At 38.4% G+C, this 22,190-nt stretch overlaps 3 protein-coding genes across 13 annotated transcripts in view; all 3 read right to left on the bottom strand.

Annotated features, from left to right (window-relative positions):
* The window catches only part of LOC120413320 (stromal interaction molecule homolog), a 62,534-nt gene extending 51,927 nt beyond the window's left edge, over positions 1 to 10,607 (bottom strand). For 2 of the 3 annotated variants that reach the window (XM_052706581.1, XM_039574085.2), the window contains exon 1: positions 10,431 to 10,607. The gene's annotated coding sequence lies outside the window, so the exon portion shown is untranslated. Of the gene's footprint in view, positions 1 to 3,902; positions 4,320 to 10,430 lie in introns of those variants that run through there. The other variant, XM_052706580.1, reaches the window with a different exon arrangement.
* A 1,199-nt stretch (positions 10,608 to 11,806) lies between these two features.
* On the bottom strand, positions 11,807 to 14,371 carry LOC120413367 (F-box/LRR-repeat protein 4). The gene is made up of 4 exons (XM_039574152.2): positions 13,771 to 14,371; positions 12,987 to 13,711; positions 12,854 to 12,928; positions 11,807 to 12,796 (listed from the first exon to the last, which is right to left on the bottom strand). The coding sequence occupies exons 1-4, from the start codon at positions 14,059 to 14,061 to the stop codon at positions 12,004 to 12,006; spliced, it is 1,884 nt and encodes a 627-aa protein (XP_039430086.1). The 5' UTR covers positions 14,062 to 14,371; the 3' UTR covers positions 11,807 to 12,003.
* A 3,567-nt stretch (positions 14,372 to 17,938) lies between these two features.
* LOC120413371 (serine/threonine-protein kinase tousled-like 2) overlaps positions 17,939 to 22,190 on the bottom strand; it is a 201,370-nt gene continuing 197,118 nt past the window's right edge. For all 9 annotated transcript variants that reach the window (XM_039574155.2, XM_039574157.2, XM_039574162.2 and 6 more), the window contains one exon: positions 17,939 to 22,025. In XM_039574155.2, the coding sequence (XP_039430089.1) occupies positions 21,720 to 22,025 (306 nt within the window). In that variant the 3' untranslated portion in view covers positions 17,939 to 21,719. The remainder of the gene's footprint in view (positions 22,026 to 22,190) is intronic.

Raw genomic sequence — 22,190 nt, 5'->3', positions numbered from 1 at the left:
TTCATCTCAAATCGAGTAATAAATAGCTTAATAAAAGCAAACAGAAAAAATATGAGAAACTACTAATTAGATAGAAAAAGGATCAAAATCAACACATGAGAATTTCCACTTCTTTGGAAAAAAAAAAACACTAACGCTGCGAACAACTCCCCTTTTAAAATATAAAATTCTCAAAAAATGTATGATTTAATTCAAAATGAGGCCTTCACTTGAAGTAAGACAGTAAGCAAGAGAGCAATTCTCTTTCCCCATTCCTTTTGATTTGTTCTAATTGAATCTCTCTCTCTCTCTCTCTCTATTTCTCTCTATCTCTCTCTCTCTATCTCTCTATCTCTCTCTCTATCTCTCTCTATCTCTCTCTTTCTCTCTTGGTAATTGAATATGCTTTAATATGATTCATAAGCTTAAATCTGCTATTAGAAATTTGCAAAAACCTTCTATGGCTTCGAATCTGACGTGATACAGAAAAAATACGGATTCATGGTGAGGAAAATACAGATTTCCCATAAAATATTCAAACGAGTTTTCAAACGAGCACTTTGAGCTCACATTCATGAGCGATGAAATCCAATGCATGTAAAAAGTCACAAATAGGAATAAGGGAACAGGAAATGGGACGCGAATGTCAAGAAATTGAAGGAATTCGACGCTAACGGCAGAGAATTGAGCGGAAATTTTTCTCTCAATCCTCTCTAGTTTTGCACAAACGATGAACGTTTTGACCGAACCATGATCATTTTGCTTTGTGCGTGTCAGAAAAGATCAGAGTGAAAAAGAAAATAATCTGGCATCGTTGCGTCAATCTATGTCTTTTTCTCTCCCTTCTCTCTCTCTCTCTCTCTCTCTCTCTCTCTCTCTCTCTCTCTCTCTCTCTCTCTCTCTCTCTCTCTCTCTCTCTCTCTCTCTCTCTCTCTCTCTCTCTCTTTCTTTTTCTCTCTCTCTCTCTTTCTTTTTCTCTCTCTCTCTCTCTTTCTTTTTCTCTCTCTCTCTCTTTCTTTTTCTCTCTCTCTCTCTTTCTTTTTCTCTCTCTCTCTCTCTTTTCTCAATCTATGTCTTTTTCTCAATCTATGTCTTTTTCTCAATCTATGTCTTTTTCTCAATCTATGTCTTTTTCTCTCTCTTGTCTCTTTCTCTCATTCTCTGTCACTTTCCCTATCTCTTGTTTCTCTCTGTATCATTCAATTCTCTCGAATCTTTCTCTACTTTCTCTCATTCTCTGTCACTTTCGCTATCTCTTGTTTCTCTCTGTATCATTCAATTCTCTAAAATCTTTCTCTTCTTTCTCATCTTTACCATCTCTGTTATCTTTATCTTTTCTCTTATATTTATGTTTTCTCTTCTTTCTTATCTTTCTCTCCTCTCATATATTTCCCTTCTCTTTTCTCTCTATGTCACTCTTTATCCATACTTTGTCACTATTCTATCTCCTTTTATCTTTTCTGACTCTCTTTTTTTCTTTTTCTCTTTCTCTCTCTCTTTGCTCTCTTTTTTTTCTCTTTCTCTCTCTCTCTCTTTGCTCTCTCTTTTTTTCTATTTCTCTCTCTCTCTTTGCTATCTCTTTTTTTCTCTTTCTCTCTCTTTCTCTCTCTCTCTCTTTGCTCTCTCTTAACTCTCTCTATCTTTTCTCATTACCTGAATCTATCTTTTCTCATTATCTGAATCTATCTTTTCTCATTATCTGAATCTATATTTTCTCATTATCTGAATCTCTCTTTTCTCTTTTGCTCTGTCTTATTCTTATTCTCTCTCTCTTCTGTCTCGTATCTTTTCTCTTTTCTCGCTTTCTCTTTCTTTACAACACTCCATCGCTGCAAAACAGTTGAACCCAGTGTATGCTGAAGGAAAGAGTGTTGCTCACTTGCTTACTGTCATGCCCCGAAAAGCCTCTCTCATATTTGCGTGCATTAAAAAAACAATCGATGAAAACCAAGTTCACGAAGGGAGATTTTATATGTTACTTTTTTATTATGTTTTTTTTTATTCATATAACTTTTTGCAAACTTTTGGAGTTAGCGTGACTGTCATTTCTGATAAAACTGTTAAAATCTAAGCTTGAATTATTCTATTTTTCATCACGATTTTTTTTTTGTTATATCCATTAAAACTTGTATTTATTTAAATAAATCAATACTAGCTTTCAGATAGCGAGCGGGTTTGACTTCTTTTTCATGTTTATTGCCGTCGATTTGTTTTTATATTTTCAAATTAACAGTTTTTTCGAAACAAAAAAAAAACATATGAAATATTTCAAAAAAAAACACTTCTAAATTTAAAAGCTTTTTTTCAAATTTGCATTATAATAAATTGAAGACAAATTTTGGGTTCAGACTTTTTACAGACACTTTTGAAAGTCATTTTGCATCAATATAAAAAGAAAATGTCGTGGAAAGCGTTTGTTTTATTGAATTCATTTATAATAAAAGTATGTTTTTGATCTGATTAAAAACATAAAACAGTTTTTACAAGCTAGAAAAAAATTTAAAAAAATACCTGGGCAACAATGTTATTAGATTTAGTTAAATCATAAAACTCAAGTTTGCTGTATAAATTTTTTTTTTCGAAAACGACGTTAAATTTATCTTCTGACCACTGCTAAAAAAAAACATATAAGCTGGTGTTACTGAACCGTTCAATGGAAAAATTAAAAATATTCAAGTGTGATTGAGATTAATAACTAAGAAGGAAACCAACATAAGGTCGAGAAACATTTGGACGAAATTCTCGGAAAGTGATTTTATAAGGAATAATGACATTTTTGGTACACTGCAGTAAAACTATAATTTATTTTTATTTAAATGTTTTAATAAAAAAAAAGAAGCCTTATGGCAAAAGTTCAGTATGACTGAATCCAACCATATTAGATCCCAATCGCAAACTAATATAAATAGGAATTTTACAAAGAAACTTAAAACAACAATGTTTGGTAGAATTGCCGAGTTGGAAAAATACGACAAGTGCTGAAAAATCGAGAAAATAGATTTTGAATAGATGTTTTCCCTGGAATTTTATACTTTTTTTCCTACTCAAAAATCAAACCAAAAATACCAAAATAAATTAATTTTCAATTCAAGTGCTGAACATTTTAGCTTTACAGCACTCAAATGTGTGCTGTAATACACTTTTCATCCCTGTAATTTTTGATGATGATAAGAAAGCAATTTTGTCACTATATAATGACAGAAAAAGTAATTGTTTTCAAAGCGGAATTGCAAAAATATGTAAATTTCAAAACTGTGCTCAAAGGCTACGCCAATTTTGTGGTGTTATTCACTCTAAAATAATAAAAAAAATCTTAATGAATATACTCATAATATTCATTTAAACCCATTTATAGATAATTTACCGGTGGATATGTCATTGGCATGACCAGAATGCCAAAGTATATTTTCGAACACACTGCCGAAATATCAACATCGAAACATCCACAAGTACGGAAAAAGCGCACATGTTTAGTGCGCAAACTGCGATGGCAACTACAGCGCAAACTATCGCAGCTTTATAGCGCGAAAAGCATTTCTTGCGGAATTGACACAATTAATTCTTTGGTCTTGTTTAGTCACAAGAAAAGCGTACAAAAACAAATATTTTTCCAAAGTTTTGTTTCAAATTGCGACTTGTTAGAGAACACACTACTCAGCACCACTCTCGTTCCTCCAATTCAATCGCTCTCCTTCTCTCTCACACACTGCTGTCGCGCGTGAATGTCGTCGACGACGACGGTGATGATGCGATGATACACAATACACAATAAAGAATGAAGCAGCAGCAGCAGCATCAGCAGTGGCAGCTCAGCGGAAAAAAAGTGAATCGGAAAATGACACCCTAAAAATAAGACTTTTCCATCCTGCTGAACCAGCTGCTGCTTGCTGCTGTCACTGATCGCGAGACACGATTCTTCACACCTCTTGGGTATCGATCACGAGTTCCGCACTTGATCACTTCACCACACACCACAATCCCACTCTCCAGAGTTCGGTAGGCCACCTGCGAAGGTGGTAGAAGATCCCAGGCCAGAAGGGCACACGTCACGTCCTCCACGATCTCCAAAAATGGGCGAAAGAAGCAATTGGAAGTTCCTCCGCCTCCAAAAAGCACACCCGCGCCGCGACGACTACGACGATCTATTAGCGCTGACCATAGAGAGTGCAAAAGCTGGTTCTACCACGTATATTATCCGTCCGTCCGACGGCGACGAGGATCACACAATAAATATTTTTTCTCACTCGTGTGGACGACGTCGTCGTCGTCGTTGCCTTCAACTAAATACCCGCTCACACCTAATGGGTAAAAGAGCAGTCGAGTCGAGTCGGTTCTGGTATTGCTGCTGGCCCGTTCTAGCAAACCAAGTTCAGCGATTCAGCGCGCACCCCCCTCAGTAAATACGTAAATATTCGTGCAAAACTGTCAAACGATCGCGGATTTGCGGCGGCGGCGGCGGCTCGATCCTCGGGCTATATGAAGTTGCTTTGCTTCTTGTTTGTTGACGCGGGCCCTTGGGTGCGATCGGGCAGTTTTTGGGCAGGTTGTGTGGTGGTCCACACGGCCGGAGCAGGTCGTCTGGAAAGGAAAGGAAAAACGGAGAAGACGATTCGTTAGAGTGGATCACGTAGAGGTAGCAATTTCAGCGGTTGTGTCTTATTAGGTGCTAATTGATATTGGCTGATAGCTTAACTAGATTTTGATTTTTAAACGGAGTGCCTCAACATTCTTGTTCAATTGAAATATTTGTGAAGGTTCAAGTCCATTCAAACAGATGGTTTAGTGATCGATCGCAACGCCGAAAGCAGCTCAAGACCAGCATTAAGTGCGCGAATTGCAGAAGGAATCGTAGCGCTAGCTTTCGATGTTGCTTCACATATTACTATCAGATTTAATAAAATTGTTAAGGTACCTCAAATCTTATTAATCTTGCAATGTTGATTCATAATTCGTCCCCGTTACCCACCGGCAGTTGCATACGTGGTCTTTGTACACACTTTGTAAGGGCACTTGTATGAAACGCCAAAACACGCGACTTCCTGTCATTGAACTAACCAAATATGCAACAAAAAAAAATATCTACATAGATAATTGATTTCATAGGCTAAATAATTGTTCAAAATTTATGTTCACAAATGGTTTTTGGTAAAATACATCAATAAATTTGTTGTTGTCATTCGGGTGCAAAGTATTTCGGAACACATCTATGAGATACTAAAAAAAATTAAGTTGGTAAAAATTATCCGTTTTCCATTTTTTTAATCTACAAAAAATGCCATCTTTTGAGTTATAACACAAAATGGTCAAAATTAATGAAGTGGTTTTGCAATTTTTTGAACGTCTCATTATATTCCCGAAATGTTACCAAAAACGTTACTTAATCCACCTTTAGGTTGTTGGTGTCTTCCTCTCATTTATAGAGTGATTCCAACCCCCCTAAAGTGTCCACATGGTTTATGGATCTCCCCTAACGTGATCGCAGCACCTAAGACTACCTACAGACTTTTTGTCAAGATTATACAGACACCGCCTTTGAGGAAAATGGCATCCCTCTTCACGGCTTTTTCGTGGCGATCAGACCCGACCATTTGAGGTTATGTGAATTCAGACCATTTTCTAAACTGCTTGTAATTTAAGATAGGTAAGTCAGATCTGGAAAATTCTTAATCCACAAGAAAGGTCATTTCAGAACCTTTCTGAAAATATATAATATGGCAGGTTTTCATGCAAAAACCACCCTTTTTTGCAAATTGTGAAATTTATATGCAGCAGTTTTTTAAGCATAACTTTTGATGTGCTTTACTAAATCTCATGAATTTCAATAGGGACTTATGGGACCCCAAGACGAATCGAATGAGGCCAATACGGTCAAAGGTTCAACCAGTGATGATATATTCCAGTTACATTGATTCGGTACACATGTCTACATACAGCCAAACACACAGACATTTGCTCAGCTGGTGAAGTCCGGAAGAAAACTCCGTCTTGTTACACATTTTTAGAAAAGTATTTGAAAGACCTTTCCAATGAACCTAAATCATTGAAATCTGACAACCCTATCAAAAGTTATGAGTACTTAAGTGATATTTTATCAGTTTTTGGAGGCCGGATGTCAGATATATCGATGAAAATGACGTCCGGATCCATCATGCAACCCGTCATTAGTTGGATAATTGAAATACATTTCAAATGAGCTTTAAACATCGAAGATCTGGTAACACTATCAGAAGTTATGAGCACTTAAGTGCTTTTTGTATACTTTTGGGAGGCCGGATTTCAGATGTTTCGATCACAAATATGGCCAGGTCTGTTATGCAACTCATCCTTAGGTGGATAATTGAAAGACTTTTCAAATGAGCCTAAAACATCAAAGATTCGATAACCCTATCAGAAGTTATGAGCACTTAAATGATACTTTAGTACTTGTGAGTAGCCGGATCTTAAACATTTTTGTTGAAAATGATGTCCGGATCAATCATGCAACCCATCGTTGGATGCGTAATCAAAAGACGTATCCAACGCAACAAAATTATAGAAGATCTGACAATCCTATGCAATGTTATGACCTTTTTATGACTTTTTTGAAGCCGGATCTCAGATATTTTGTAGAAAATGATAAAGTGATTTTCTTAAATAAAATTAAAAAAAAAATCCAATGGAAAACCAATCGTCCCCAAATTTTGGGGATTTGTTTAAGAAAGAAATTAAAAATTGCGGTGAGGAAGACATCAACCACCTTCTCTCTCTTGTCTGGCCTGCTCTCGAATTACGCTACATGAACTCTCTCTTCTCATTATCTCTCTTCTCTGCCACACTCATTCACTACAAAGTTGACTTTACTTTAGACAGAGTAAAATTTTTTTCGAAGTTTTGGACCCTTTTAGAAGAAATTTGGAATACCTATTCAACGAAAGATCGAAGAATGGATCCGGACACTGTTTACATGAAGAAAAGTGAGACCAAGCTTAAAAAAAGTACATAAATATCACTTATTTGACTGGTTTTACCAAATTCGGTTCAGCCAGTGCCAGTGCAGAAAAAATAGATTAACAGTTCATATTTTACAAGTCGCTAATTGAAAGAGAGACGACCATTTGATCGTCAGAATTCCAGTAGATCCTCGATTCGCAACAATGGTCGATACAATCATAATCCGACAACCGTTAGTTCAACAGATCAACGAACTTAGTCCGATATCATTTCACTATTGATTGATCGAGACACTACGGAAATTTTGACAAATCAGAATGGTTTTTATGCTACTTGAATGAAAATCACCGATTCTGATAGAATTACTAAATTCACTGTTACTAATTTTGTCCCTAAATAACTAAAGGCAAAGTATAAAAAGTTGATATTTATAGTATAAATCCTAAATTCTACAAAACCTTAATTTTTAAAAACCCGCATCCTAACTTGACACCCACATTAAGATAGGGAAAAATCACATATGATCATTGTACAAATGTGATATTTGCACTATCGGAGAACCTCCTTGTCTCGATGACAGCTTACCGGCCATCGATTAAGCCCTGAGACTGCGTCAAAGTGGGTTCTCGTAGTATGAAGTGGTGTTCATGTTTCAAAATGGAAGCTTCAGCAATATACTGAAAACTTCGATTTTAATTCCACATCGGATCAATTCATACTCCTTGCCAAACAAGCATCAAACCTATGATACCTCCTTATGACAAAGCCCAGGGAACTTTTCAAAATATCATAAGTCACAAATATATCAGAAATTTTTAAAAGAAAAATAAATCATAACTGATTATGTGCTGCATTTCTGATTTCTTTATATGAAAATTTTACCCTTTTTTGCCTTTCTTTCTTGGATTCATAATTTAGGACCGGTAAAAGTGATCAAAACTATTTTTTAAGAGGTACTTTTTTGGACTAGTTTGCAGATAACACCTTCAATTTCAAATAATTCAATTTCAAACAAAAAGCCATTAGAAAACTTGCACCATAAACTGTTCGTGCCCAAAATTTGAAGCTTCTCCAAAGTTTATTTCCAGAAATATATTTTTTCTTATTCATTTTTTGTTTTTTTTTTTTGGTTTTTTTTTTTTTTTTTTTTTGGGAGGGTGATTCAGCCGCACATCGTTGATGTCGAAACCTCTAAACTGGGCCCTCGTCCTGTCACGTCCGTCGGTAGTCTTGTCGTACATTACAACTAGAATCAGATCTGCCAATGAATTAGTGCACTTCGACCAAATAAACACTGACGCTGTATGGATCTGACTCTAGAATAAATGCACAGTTGTGTGTTATTCATAAGTCCAAAATGTTCAATTATTCATATAAGTCCAAATTTTCATTTGCGGATAACTACCTAACTTGAATTGAATACAAGATTTAAAGCAACCTATCCGAAAGCTACTCTTATCTCAAATCCCCGACATTTTAATTAATAGCCAAAAAAACGTTTCTTTTAAAACCTGTCTGGCTTCTTTTAAAAAACAAAAAAAAAAAATGAATAACAGTTCATATTTTACAAGTCGTGAATTGAAAAAGAGACGACCATTTGATCGTCAGAATTCCAGAAGATCCTCGATTCGCAACAATGATCAATACAATCATAATCCGACAACCGTTAGTTCAACTGATCAACGAACTAAGTCCGATATCATTTCACTATTGATTGATCGAGAATCTACGGAAATTTTGACAAATCATAATGGTTTTTATGCTACTTGAATGAAAATTACCGATTCTGATAGAATTACTAAATTCACTGTTACTAATTTTGTCCCTAAATAACTAAGGGCAAAGTATAAAAAGTATAAAATCTACAAAAACTAAATTTTTAAAAACCCGCATCCTAACCTGACACCCACATTAAGATAGGGAAAAATCACATATGTAGCAGTTCATTGTACAAATGTGATATTTCCGCTATCGGAGAACCTCCTTGTCTCGATGACAGCTTACCGGCCATCGATTAAGCCCTGAGACTGCGCCAAAGTGGGTTCTCGCAGCATGAAGTGGTGTCCACGTGTAAAAATGGAAGCTTCAGCAATATACTGAACACTTCAATTTTAATTCCACATCGAATCAAATCATACTCTTTGTCAAACAAGCATCAAACCTATGACACTCATTATGACAAAGCCCAGGGTTATTCATTTTTTGGTTTTATACATAATCATATACTGAACATCAAATTCGATGTCCCGGCTCGTTCTCGCTTGAAAGATCGACAAGTCGTCATGTCGAAGATTAAATGCCAGCACATTTACGTTTGCGCGTTTTACGCTGCGCGTGAAAAGGTATCTTCTGGCTTATTTTAATAATCTGACAACGTGCACTATCGATACATATTGCTTTAAAGGTTATCATAGGCTAGTATTGAAGACTGAGTATCCTTTATATTTTGTTCCAATATGTTTAATCCGCCATCAATGAAGACGTGGTCGAATTATGTTTTTTATTCGTTGGTTAGGTGATGTCCAGGCGACTTTATGGATATAATTCCAGGATAAGAACGAGCACCGTACCACCATACCGCGGGAGGCTGCGAAGATGATGTACCGCTAGCTATTGTCGTTTATGACGATGTGACCATTATTCGGCACAAACGCCGGCTTGTACATCTCTTCCCTTCCGATGCTGGCGTTCCTATTTCCAATGACGATCTTAACGTCCTTCTAATCGTTATTTTTCTTGATTGCTCTTAATTTCTGTGTTTTTGGTATGCAGTCGGATTGGGGCTGAGAATACCTAGTCTCGGGATGGTCTGCCACCTTGAAGCGACCGAGATCCAGCTCCAGTTTTCTCTCGACACCGTAAAGAGGGCTTCTGTCTCGTGGCCTAATGTGACCATTACATTCAGTTACATTGTTTTGTTTGCCCTTTTTCAGCTCACACTGTACCAAATTTCCTGATCACCACTGTTACCACCTCCCCAACCCCCCTCCCAGAATGCTGGCAACACTTCACCACAAACAAACACAGCGCTAGCTGTCAAAATAAATTACCTGTCTCTTTCCGTCTGCTGCAAACCGCCCAACAGTTGTGCAAGCGAGATGCCAAAAGTCGACTCAAAACATTACACACTAACACCGACACCCACACAAACACAAATTGCGAACAGATGACACAAACAGGCTCGTTCCTCTTCTTATTTTTTTTTTCTATTCTTCCTTGACGATGTCTCTTTTTGACATTGTGGTGGCGCACCGAAAATTCTTCCCCTCTTGTACACCCACCTGGCCAGAGGGGGAGGTGGGCTTTTCACCTGTTTTGGTCAATTTCGCACTGGACAGCTTGAGACCTTCTTTTAAAACCGATTGCTGGGCCAAGTTTTGGCAGATATTCCGACGAAAAGTGGTCAACTTTCAAGGTTATGCAAAAAAAAGTGTAATGTCAAAAGCACTGACAATGAACGTGAGAGAGGGAGAGAGCGATTGGAAAAACCTGAAATTTTAACACTAGAAAATTTTCATTACTTTTAAATCTTCCGCTACGAACACCAGCAATTTTCTATTCTAGCTAGAGTTATTCTTCCGTACAGGGGGCTCAGGAAAAGCAGAAAGAAAAGAAAAATATTTCACACACTACGCAAAGCAGCACACGACACGAAGAACGCACAATCAACCACACGGCACGGATGCAACCGAAAGACTGACTGAAAGAAAGAAAGAGCGAAAGAAAAGCTAGCGGTTTCCACTTTGCGCAAGAGAGGGAAAGAGACAGGGGATGAAAACTGACGTGTAGTCGACTTTGTCGATTTTGATGCTGTCAATGTCACTACCATATGTCGACAAACACTGAAAATAATCAACATTTTATGATGAAATGTCTCACGTAATGAAAAATGTCAAAATATTGTGCAATAATATGTTTTAGAAATGTAATTTTCCAAATTCCCCATGCATCCCGATTCACCTCAGATAACAGTACTGAAACAGCAAATTAGCTGAAAAGATTTCACACTGAGCAGCTGCTGCAAATCTCTCACTCCCCTCCAGTCGACCCAATCGGCCGAACCCCTTTTCGACCTCATCGTGCGCGCTGCTGTCAGAGTTGTCAAACCAACAAAAACAACAACGATTTCTAAAGCACGCGGTCATGCGAGTTTTCCAGTTTAGTTTTAGGGTAAACGCGCGTGTTTCTTCGGGATAAATCCGGCCATACTTGTCATTCTGCTCATTACACGGCACCAGTACCGATCGCCTAACGTTAGTCGCATCAATCGGGAAAACTTCAGTCCACTTACGCTGAGAGAGATTGAAGAAGCCGTGAGGTGTATGAAGTCTGGAAAAACGCCAAGGATAGATCGGAACTCCGCAGAAATGTTGAATGCTGACACAAGTTACCAAGTCGTGTGAAAAAAAATCTTGTGCCGGATCAAATCGACAAATCTTTTCGATGACAGCAAGTGTTCCGGGTGGGATCATACGTAAAAACAGATTCTCTTCTTCTGGTTTTCGTTGATTATGAAAATGGTTAGTAAACCTCAACAAGACGCAGCACGAGGCTTTCGATTTCTCTGTTGTACACAACCAAGTTGTGTCTGACCCAATCTGGGTGGATCATCTCAACGACCTCGACTATGCGGATGGCACTGTACTGTTCTTCGGCGTCTGGTCTGAAAGTCAACGTCCTCAAGACCAAATCTATGGCATTGAACGCGGAACGAAACGGCTTTACTGAAGCTCGTGAAGATGTTGAGAATGTCGAAACTTTCCAGTACCTTGGTAGCCAGATTGCGCATGATGGTGACACCAAGCTCGACATATTCACGCAGGTTTCGGAACAAATAAATCAGTGATGTTGACGCAACGTTAAGCTGGCGCCAAGTGAGAAAGCAGAGGAAGTTATGTTTTTGAAGCTTGATTATTTATTTCACGTTGTATAAATATACAGTCAGGTTTACGAACGTACACTAATTAATATCGAGATCATGAGTATTGTAAACTTGAATATCATGCTAAGATCACCACACTTTACAGACAACTCCTAAAATTATTACAACCTACAATCAATCTGGAATGTATCGCTTCAAAAGCTAAGCCACTGCTAAAACTCGCCCCTCGGCGGTCCAAAATCAACAAAGCTCCTCTTGATCGCCACATCAAAGGACTCACGCCACAGCATAATCTGCATATTGTCCAAGTTATCACAAAAGCTCAAATCCAGCAGCTTCAACTTGCGACAGCGCGTCAACAGCCGGTAGCACATCTCCGTCGAGATTCCCATGCTGCCCATCAAATCCAGCTGCTGCAACCCTGGACAATGCGTGGCAATTACGTCCAAATCCCGATCGGTAAGCCCTCGAATGGCCGCCAGGAAGAGTTTCTTCAGCCGCGGACAGGACCGCACCAGCGCCCGGATCGCCTCCCCGGGGGACGCTTCCTCGCGCAGGCACCACCCAAAGTCGACCTCCTCCAGCTTGGGACAGTGCGCGGCGAGCGCTTCGAGCCCGACCGAGGTCAGCGAGTGGGACTTCCACATGTCGAGCGAAACGAGCGCGCCGCGGTTGCACTTGGCGATCTGGAGCGCCACGTCGTCCATGCTGACGTCGAGGGGGCAGAACGCTAGGTTGAGGTGGCGGAGGGCGGGGTTCCGGGCGAGTACGATGAGCAGGGATTGGGTGTCGATGCTGGTGCGGTTGAGGTTGAGGCGCTCGAGGTGGTGCAGGCTGGCGAGGGCGGTGAAGTCACGCGTTTGGGGCTGGTAGTTTTGCAGAGAGAGGTCGGTCAGGTTGTCCGGGCAGTAGCGGCCGATGGTCTCGAGGCAGGAGCCGGTGGTCATGAACTTGCACGAGTCCAGCCGGAGGTGGGTCAGGTGGGGGCCGCACTTGGCGATGAAGCTGGGAAAGGAGAGTTGAGTTATAACTCTAAATTTCTACTCAAGATTTATTCCTTACTCTTTAAACTCGTTTACAGATATCTTGTTGAACAGTCCACACCAGGACAGGTTCAGCTTCTTGGTAAAGGCACACCTGGAAAAGAGATTCAAAACTGTAATGAGACCAGCATATCTCCAACCCAACTTCCTACCTCTTCTTCAACGACTGCAGCAGCGCCGACGACGCACACGCCCAGTACGGCTTCAAGTTCAGCTCCGCGTACAGCAGCGAATCCACGGCCACAATGTGGTGCAGCGTGCGACAAACCTGCCCACAGCGGTACAGCGACCGCAGGTCCAAATGTGCCATAATGTTGAACAGCACATCGTACGGCATCTGGTCCAGCGTGAGCCCGGATTCCGTCGGAGTTGCGCTCCGACTGCTCGATTGACTCGTGCACTCCAAATCTGGCGAGTAGTTTTGCAGAATCACCTCTTGGTTGACCGTTACTTTGGGGAGGATTTTCTGCTTCTTCGAGTGCACCACGTTCGGGACGAACTTTTGTCCCAGCATCAAGATCGCGTCCAGCTGCGTTGAGTACTCCAGCTTGGCATGGTTGAACTCGAACCTAATGAAGCGAGTTGGACTGGGAGCGGGGTTAAGCGGAGGACAGAAGATCCGGGCGTGGTTCCGCTCGACCGGAGCTAGACTCTCGTTGCCCGATGCCACGTCCCACAGCAGAAACCACTGCTCCGCCTGCGTGTACGCCCAAATGCGGACAATCGCACCCGGATTGTACGTCTCGAAGACCTTGATCTGCTCGGGCAGAACCGGTTCTTCGAACCGAACCAGTATGTAATCGTCAACCGCAGGTTGCTCATCGCCAAACTCTCCGCAAGCGGATGGCGCCTGCTTCCACCAGGTTCCGTAAGTTCTCTACAAAAAGAAAGACCGTCTTAAGAACAGCTCAATTCGACAATCGTCAACCTTCTTACAAAAGCAAACGTTTCCGGAAAGTCGCCATAATCCGGATACTTGGACGGTTTCCCCGTCACGTTGTACGCCGTGTACGAAATGCTGGTGTCACTGCCATACTGCGTGCTGAAATCGACCACGTCCTGCGCGTACTGGTTGATGGTCACTAGTTTGCCGCCGTCGGCGTCGATTCCGCCCTCTTGGACGGCCGAGCTGAGCTGCAGGAACACGGCCTCCTCGTCGTCGGTGGTTTCCGCGTAGCTGCTCGTTTCGTCCCCATCGGAGGACAGCAGCGAGTAGTCGCTCAACATGGTTTTAAGGTGGACCGATGACTAAGTGGTCACTAATTAGATTAATTTGGTGAAAATTTCGTCGGGAATTTTCACTGATGGAAATTCATGTTTGAGTAACAAAATTCTTGTTACAAACGATAGTTTTTATATTTTTGAAATCACGGAATTTCTTGTACAAAACATATTACATTTTGTTTCACTTGTTAACTAGTGTAGAGTTTTGGAGATCCTTTCATCTACCGCTTTATCAGAAATCATTGGATTTAGATTAATCTGTACACTAGGTTAGCTTTGATGAAATCACGGAACAAATAATTCATTGCGATTTCAATTCATCCTGATTACACAAGAATATGGATCTTTGCTGAAAACAGGACTGAATTTGGTCAATGTCAAGAGAAGACTAATGAAAACCCCAAAACAAATCAAACAAAACCAACAAAACACAAAACGACAACAACAAAACGATAGGCGTGATGTTAGCCCCCGTTGGTGGGATTGACAGTTTGTGCACGCTCATTTAAAGTAGTTTAAATTTAGCTTTTTCTCTTTTTGAACGATGATCAATTTTTGGGTTTTTTCTATTTGCGGAAGTTAACCAGATTTTCTTTTTTTATTTTTCATCAAACACCGGAATCTTGAGCAGATCAGGACAAATGTACAGAATTGAAAAAACATTTTAAGCCATTTTTTGCATCATCATAATGTTTTGAATGACTTCGGGTACAACAGGAACAGAACAAAATATTAGTACACCGACCCCAAATTTATTGCTCATAAACCTCCTGTACCTATTCAGACATTTTTAGATTATTTGTAAAATATTTTTAATATAAAACATGAAATTTAAGAATTATCTATAATTTTGCATTGACTGGAATCATTATATATTTTTTCACTTCTTGTTTTTAACTATACATTTTTAAATAAATTTTGCAAGCTTTTGTAGTAATGTTATATAAAAAATATATAAAAGAAATATATTTATAAAAGACTTATTAAGTTTAAATCACATTGGATAACAAATTCATTTAAAATCCAAAGCACAATAAATAACAAAAAACAAAAAAAAAATCAATTCCTTTTAAGCTATTTAAAAACTGTAGTTCTTGTTAAGATTGAACTGTAGCCAATTCTCTGGTTTTAAGCTTGAAAAACATAACAAATATTATGAAAACATTGATTTTATGACTGTTAAAAAATTTCCCGGGATGTCAACGTTGAATTATTCTGCTTTCAGTATCGAGGTCAGTATTTTAACGTTCTCAATTTTATTTCAATTAAAATGCAGTTCAATGAGAACTGAGAACTCATGCTTTACTGCTCATTCTATGCATTTTTTTTTTTTTTGGAGATGCAAATTATTTAAACACATTTCGGGTTTTTTTTTTCTAAAGGTTTATTTACCCTTTTTTATATTTTGCCTTTTGGGTGTTCTTTGAAAAAAAAATCACATCTTAAAGGCAAAAACTGAGAATTTCGATTTTTAGACCATAAAAAAAAGATCAAGATTTGTAAATTTCTTGAATCTACACTTTAATTTTAATATTTTTTCGTATTTTATAAAAGTAACAAGTTTTTGATGTTTCCATTTTAGCACAAAAACAATTTCATTTGATAGTTAAGTTGTTTTCTACGAATTTGGCAATTATTTGTCAAGATTTTTAAACTTTCATTTCCTATATCAAAAGAAGTCATCTTGTATTATTAGTTTTCAATTCAAGTTATACAATGTTGGGGCTGGTCATACAAAATAGGTATGTTAATGTATGAAAGCTGTATCTTAAGAAGGGATTTTGTGATCGATGCGTAGGAGGGTGCCCAGAAAAAATGACCCCCTGCTCCATAAGCGGAAAACAATTTTTTGGGTTATTTTAAGCATCTGTGTAATTTTTTAGCGAAATTGGTTGAGATTAACCCATTGATACCTAAGCCTATAGTTGATGAAAAAAATGTTTTTCATACAAAAATGACTTTTTTAAATCGCTAATAACTTTTCCGGACCAAGTTTTACAGCTTTGGTATGTTCTACAAAGTTGTAGAGCATTAAATTTTCAATAAGAATCTCACTTTTGGGAATATTTGAATGGAAGTAGCGCACCGTGCAGATTAAACCGTAAGAAAGTTGAGTTTTCCATACATTTTTTCCCATAAAATCTTCACCTTCGAGTGTCAATGGGTAAATGTTGACCAATTTTGCTCATATTTGGCCCAGAGTCCTAAAATAGCTCAAGGAACAATAATCAGCTTGTGGAGCGAGGTTTTGAGAAAAAGTCCCATATTCTGGGCACCCTAATGCGTAGTCTTCATTAAGCAAAAAAATAAATAAATAAATAAAAAAAATACTAACACATTCAAAGTATGTTCACAAGGCAGCTGGACGTTTTTTTTTTGCATCATATCTGCTATCTCTTTCTAGCAAAAGTTTTTTGTCAGGCGACTTATAGCTGGTTTTGTTGACTGACCGCCCGATATGTCAGCCAACATACTTCGCAGGGCTGTGACAGCTCGAGCTCGATCATTGTTTGCATCAGGACACTGTGACGTGAAGTTCGTCATTTTTTGGGTTAAATTGGGCCTAGAATAGTCTCATTGAAAATGTTGAATGTAGTTACCGGCTGCGTAAAAATTGTCATTTTCGGAAGTTAATAACCTTGCGGAAAAATATCATAAAAATATGGAGTCTTAGGGAAAGTTGTTTCAAATTTAATGAAGTTGTGAACACAAAGAGACGAGTTGTTCCTTTTAATTCCGCTATGCATATAAAGAATTTCGGTTGCTTTAGAATTTGAAAGAAATAATTAAAAACCATATTTTTAAATAATAGTTTATTTTTTATTTTAATTTTTTTTAATAATTAATATTACATATAGAAGTTTCATATCTTAAATAATTTATTATAATTATTTATCTGTGTGTGTGTGTTTTTTTTTTTCATTAATTATTAATAGTTTTTAATAGTTATTACTTTAAATTTATTAAATGTGTTGTGTTCTGATCGACATTCACGTGCTTCTTATTTTTCCCTCACGCTCTTTCTCTCTTTCGCAAGAGTGTATTTTTTTTACTTCGCTCTCACGATTTAGCTTGCTCTCTCTTGCTGTCTGCTCGTTGCGCCTGGCCCCGCAGCAGTCCGCATCAATCTCCTAATGCAACAACACACTTATTTAATTTCTCTCTCTCTCGTGCACGCTCTCTCACACGATTCTCACACTCTCACAATTATCGCCTTAAAGTTTACTCTCAAGCACGCGCGCGCACACGACGCTCAATTTTTTTACATGTGTGTGTGTCTGTGTTTTTCGATTTCGGGTTTTTCTCCTCTTCTTTTGCGTGTTTTTTTTTTGTTTTCCATTATTGATTATTTGAATGTAACCACTAAACTTGATATTTCAACTTCTAGTAATAAGCTTGGGTTTGTTTGTTTGTTTTTTTCTTTAAATGTGTGTTTTTCCCTTTATTTTGAATATTTCCTTGTTTTTTAAACGTGTTCTTTTTAAAGATTTCGCGACTTTTGTTTTGCTACTACTCCGAGTTTCGATCGCGCGCTTCTTCTTCCTCTCTCTCTCTCTTTCTCCCTCCCTTCTGACACAAGATTATTTTTTGTAATTTTCAATTTTTTCTTCTTTTTTGGAATCAAAGCGTTACACTAGGTTTTTTTAATTTGCAGCAAGTTACAATTTCAACTTTTTTTAGCATTCACATAATACACGCAAAATACGCGCGCGCGCTCTCGCTCTCTCTCTCTCTCTCTCTCTTACTGTTTTCGTGTGTAAAACAGTGACTTAAAACGCTCAAGTCACTGCGTTTGTGTGTGTGTGTGTGTGTTACTTGGTTTATCATTTCCTTTAGAAGTTAAGAAGAGATTACATCGCATTTTGCTCAACCCTACAAGTTTTTTTTTTGCTTCACTATTGTAGAGTTTTTATTTTCTTTTTTTTAGAGGAAAAACAGCTCACTTTTAACTCACGCTTCACGATTAATGTTTTTCTATAATTTCACACTCTCTCTCACTCATTCCCTCTCCTTTCTCACTCACACACTGACTACAGGTTGTATTTGGTTTCCCTACCAAGTAATGTTTTTAAAAAAAAGAAAAGAAAAAGAGTTCGATAAAAACACGCGCGCGCTCGCTAGCTGTTTCTCTCTTCTTCTCTTTTTTTCTTCCTAGGAGCCATATTATTGTGAATGATGATCGCGCGTCAGAATTGAAAAATTATTAGTTTTCTTTTTTTTATTTGTCGCTTCATCCCTAACCGATGAAGCTTCAAGTGTGTGGGTGTGTCTGTGTGTTGTTGTTTTTCACTTCTTCTTCTGTCGTTATAATAATAATGATAATAATAATAAAACAAAACACTAATCCGGTAATATTTACAAAGTAACGAAAGAAAGATGCGGGCGAGAGAACGCCGCACGCCCACATTACAACAGTGGGCGTGGCTTGAAGATTTTTTTTGAGTTTCGGCCTTCGGCCTTTCTAGCTCCTCCCCCCTTTATTACTCTCTCTCTCTTTCTCTTCAATGGAATTAACAAACAACAATTCATAATGTCCTGCTGACCCTAAAGTGAAAAATTTACAGCGCATTCACACTACATTTCGCACACACACATTTATTCTCATTTTCACACACTTTTCTTGTTTTCTTTGCGAATTTCCATTTTTAATTTCACGGCATTTTCGTTTTGCCTCGCCACCGTTTCTTTTTTCTCCAGTTTGCAGCCTCTCTTCCGCCTGTGACTCTTTCTGTTGCTCCTTCTACTTCTTCCTCTTGCTTGATTTAACCTTTTTTTCGATTGAGCGACTTGCGCGTGACGACTTGATTCTTGATTGAAGTTGTAAACTTCATTGAAAGATATTCAAAACATCTTGAATGTTGAGTTTTATTTGATAAAATTGAGATATTTTTTGGAAATACGCAAAAATCTGCTGATTTTTCATCATTTCCAACGGAACCTTTACCAATGTTCGTGTTGAACTGCTATACTAGATTTCGGCGTGCATTTCAACTCGCTTTGAAGTCATTGAACTGAAACTTTGAACAGTTCATCATGAACTCTGGTATGAGTCTTGACGTTTATATCTTTACGGCAGAGAGAACAGTGTCTAGATTGTATTTTCACTAGCGGTATGTTTTCACTGAACTTATAAAAAATATCAGCTCATCCCACTCAATGAGTCACTAGTCTGAAGGATAAATTCTATTACAGCAAACTTTATTTTTTTAAAAAGACAGCATGATTAGGATGAAACTTAACAACTTATTTTCACAGTTGAAAAATGCCGAGTTCCGACAATAAACCGTATTTTTTACCAATATTTCGTTAAAATTACTCATATTTGCTGAACAAAATATTTTACCTTATGACCTTGACGTTTATTAACATCTGAAGGAGGTATTAGACTATTCCAAACAAACAAACAAACAAAATCGCACTTTTTGACAGTTTGCCTGCATTTGTTTGTGTTAATTTAACTCAATTTGAAATTATCTGGAACTGCCCAAAAACTCAATTTAAAAACAATACTCTGAAAAACGTGTATTTAAGTATTAAATTTCCAGTATTTTACCAACCTTATTTCTTTAAAGTTTTTAAACCGTTGAGTTATAATTTAATTTTTTTTGTGAAAATAAATTCACTAGTTCAAATGACATTGCGGTGAATCTGAATTTTAAATAAGATATCATCGAAGTAGACCATCCATTGCCAGATCGTGATATTTTTGCTAAAACATAAAAAAATCAAGCCACTGATTCAGCTTAAACCATAGCCATTCCGCAATAAATTTAACTGAATTTAGACTGTAGAACCCCTACCCGTTGATGGTTTCATCATTTTGACTCATCTGAACAGTTTTTTAACACAAACGTTCGGATCATTATCCGATGTTTATGATCAAAAACGGATACAGATACAAGATACAGTTTTGTTTATCCCAACACGTTTTTACATAACATCTTCACAAAAATACGCAAAATATTCTCAAATCAAATCATCTCGCAGAAATCATCATAACCACAATTGCTCATACCGCTGTTCAAGACGAACTAATCACCAGCGACTTTTTTTTAAATTCACGCTGATATCCAGGACACTTCACGCTGAAATGCAGTATAGTTGCTTATTTCTGCCATCATCGAGTTTAAAAGTGGAATAAATTTGACACTGCAGTTAATTGGAATTCACTAGTCTAAGCAACCATTGCCATTTCATGAATAATCTTTTTTAATCTAGCTAGCGTTTTGACCATTTTCTCAGACTGCAAAGTTCCTGGCAAAGACAGCTTAACTTTAGCTGATTCAACTTACATTCCCATTTAGCAAAGAATGTGGCTGAAATGGAAATATTACAGGCAGAAATCATTTACCTAATTTTGTTGTTTGTGTAATTATTCAGATAAAAAGTGTTTAAAAATTGCAAAAACAGTTAAAAACTGCAAACAATGCAATATTTTTCATCGAAAAAAAATTACTCCCGATTTTTTTTCAATTTTAGAACCGCCTCGCAGAAATCGCCAATTCGCAATCGCTCACACCGCAATTCAAGATGAACTCGTCACCATCGACACTCTTCAATTCACGCCGAAATCCAGTACAACACTTCACGCTGAAATGCAGTATAGTTGCTTTTTTCTGCCATCATCGAGTTTGGAAGTGACACTTTGACAGTAAAATTTTTATTTTTTCTAAGAAAAAAAAATATATTGACAAGTCTTTCGTTAAATTTCAAGCATTGAAACAATATTGAGAATTAAAACAATAAACTTAGTCCTCAAAAAAAAAAACGCAACAAAACTTTTCCTTCGCCATGCATCGTAACCATCATCCGCGTCCGTGTGCTTCCTCTGTTTCCGACTACTGTTCTGTGTGTGAGTTTGTGTTTTTTTGTTTTGATTTTTCTATGTACAAGAGAAATTAGAAGAAAACAAAGTTTTACGCTAAAACGTTGATTCGAGTTTGCGCCCCCTCGTCTTTCGTCTTACCTTACCGGCGCTGACGTGCAGTTTTTTGTTTTGTTTTGTTTTTATGTAAAAGGGTGTGTGTTTGTGATTTTGTTTACTATTTCTCTTAATCTTTTCCTCGTTTTAGCTTATGAACGTCACGTTTTTTCTTGTTTTGTTTTGTTACTTACACGACAAACATCGACTTTTAACTTTTGTGTTTGGATTTGTGTTTGGGTTTGCTTGTTGATTTGATTGTTGGGAAAAAACAGGGAAACATTTTTCAATTGTTTTCTGGTTGGATGATGTGTGTGCGTGTAAGGTTCTTTTTCCCTTTTGTCTTCTTACTCTTGTTTTTGATTTGCTAGGAAAAAACGACTTCCATCTATTGTTTTGCTGTGTATCTCATTATCTTTCTTTTGTTTTTGTTTGTTTTTGCTAAGCACATCACATTTGCTTGTTGTGGTTTGTTACTTACAGTACGACGAACGTCAGCTTGACGTTCCCTCTCTCTCTCACCTTATTTGGATGATTTGGATGACGTTGGCGGCGAAAGATCGTTCTTGTTGTTGTTGGCGTTGATCGCATTCGTCGCGGCGGTCGTCGTCGTCGTCATAGCAATAGCGGAAGGAGCAGCAGCAGCAGCTGTCAAAGTCAGAGTTGGAGTCGCGGCAGCAATCGTCGTCGTCGTCGCCGCCACGACCTTCAAGCCGGCGCCGACAGCGAAGAATCGACACTAAGACGAGCTCGACTGGTTCATGTTGCCAAACATGCCCGTGGAAAAGGACGTCTGCTGGCCGGCCTGGTTGCCACCGCCGCCGCCCGAACCTCCCGATCCACCTCCTCCGCCACCGGCACCACTGCCGGCGCCCGCCTGGCCACTGCCGCCGACGCCACTGTTGCCGCTGCCGTGCTGGTTCTGGCTCGACGCCACCGACCGGCTGTGCTTCGACACCGGCGGCTGCAGATACTCGTGCTTGGCCAGCGCAAACACGTCCATGCGGTCCTCCTTCCGGTACGCCAGGCAGCCCCGGATGAAGCTCTGGAAAAAACGATGGAAAAGAGCTGTTTTAGTACGGTCTAGCTTCAATTTAAACGCCCAAGCAGAGCGTGAAATGCGCCAATTGCAAGGGGAATGAGAACGCGTATTGTAGCGACTTTATTCATATCTTCACAATCTTAGCATTTTTTTCATATGTTTTTGCAT

Source organism: Culex pipiens, chromosome 1 (genome assembly GCF_016801865.2).
Source record: "Culex pipiens pallens isolate TS chromosome 1, TS_CPP_V2, whole genome shotgun sequence".
Classification (NCBI taxonomy): domain Eukaryota; kingdom Metazoa; phylum Arthropoda; class Insecta; order Diptera; family Culicidae; genus Culex; species Culex pipiens.
The sequence above is the reverse complement of the archived record's forward strand: the minus strand, read 5'-3'. Positions and strand labels throughout refer to the sequence as shown.

Coding starts and splice junctions, on each gene's coding strand:
- LOC120413367 (XM_039574152.2), bottom strand. CDS start 14,061: ATGTTGAGCGACTACTCGCTGCTGTCCTCCGATGGGGACGAAACGAGC. Junction 12,929..12,986: donor CTGCAGTCGTTGAAGAAGAG/GTAGGAAGTTGG, acceptor TCTCTTTTCCAG/GTGTGCCTTTACCAAGAAGC. Junction 12,797..12,853: donor TCTGTAAACGAGTTTAAAGA/GTAAGGAATAAA, acceptor CTCCTTTCCCAG/CTTCATCGCCAAGTGCGGCC.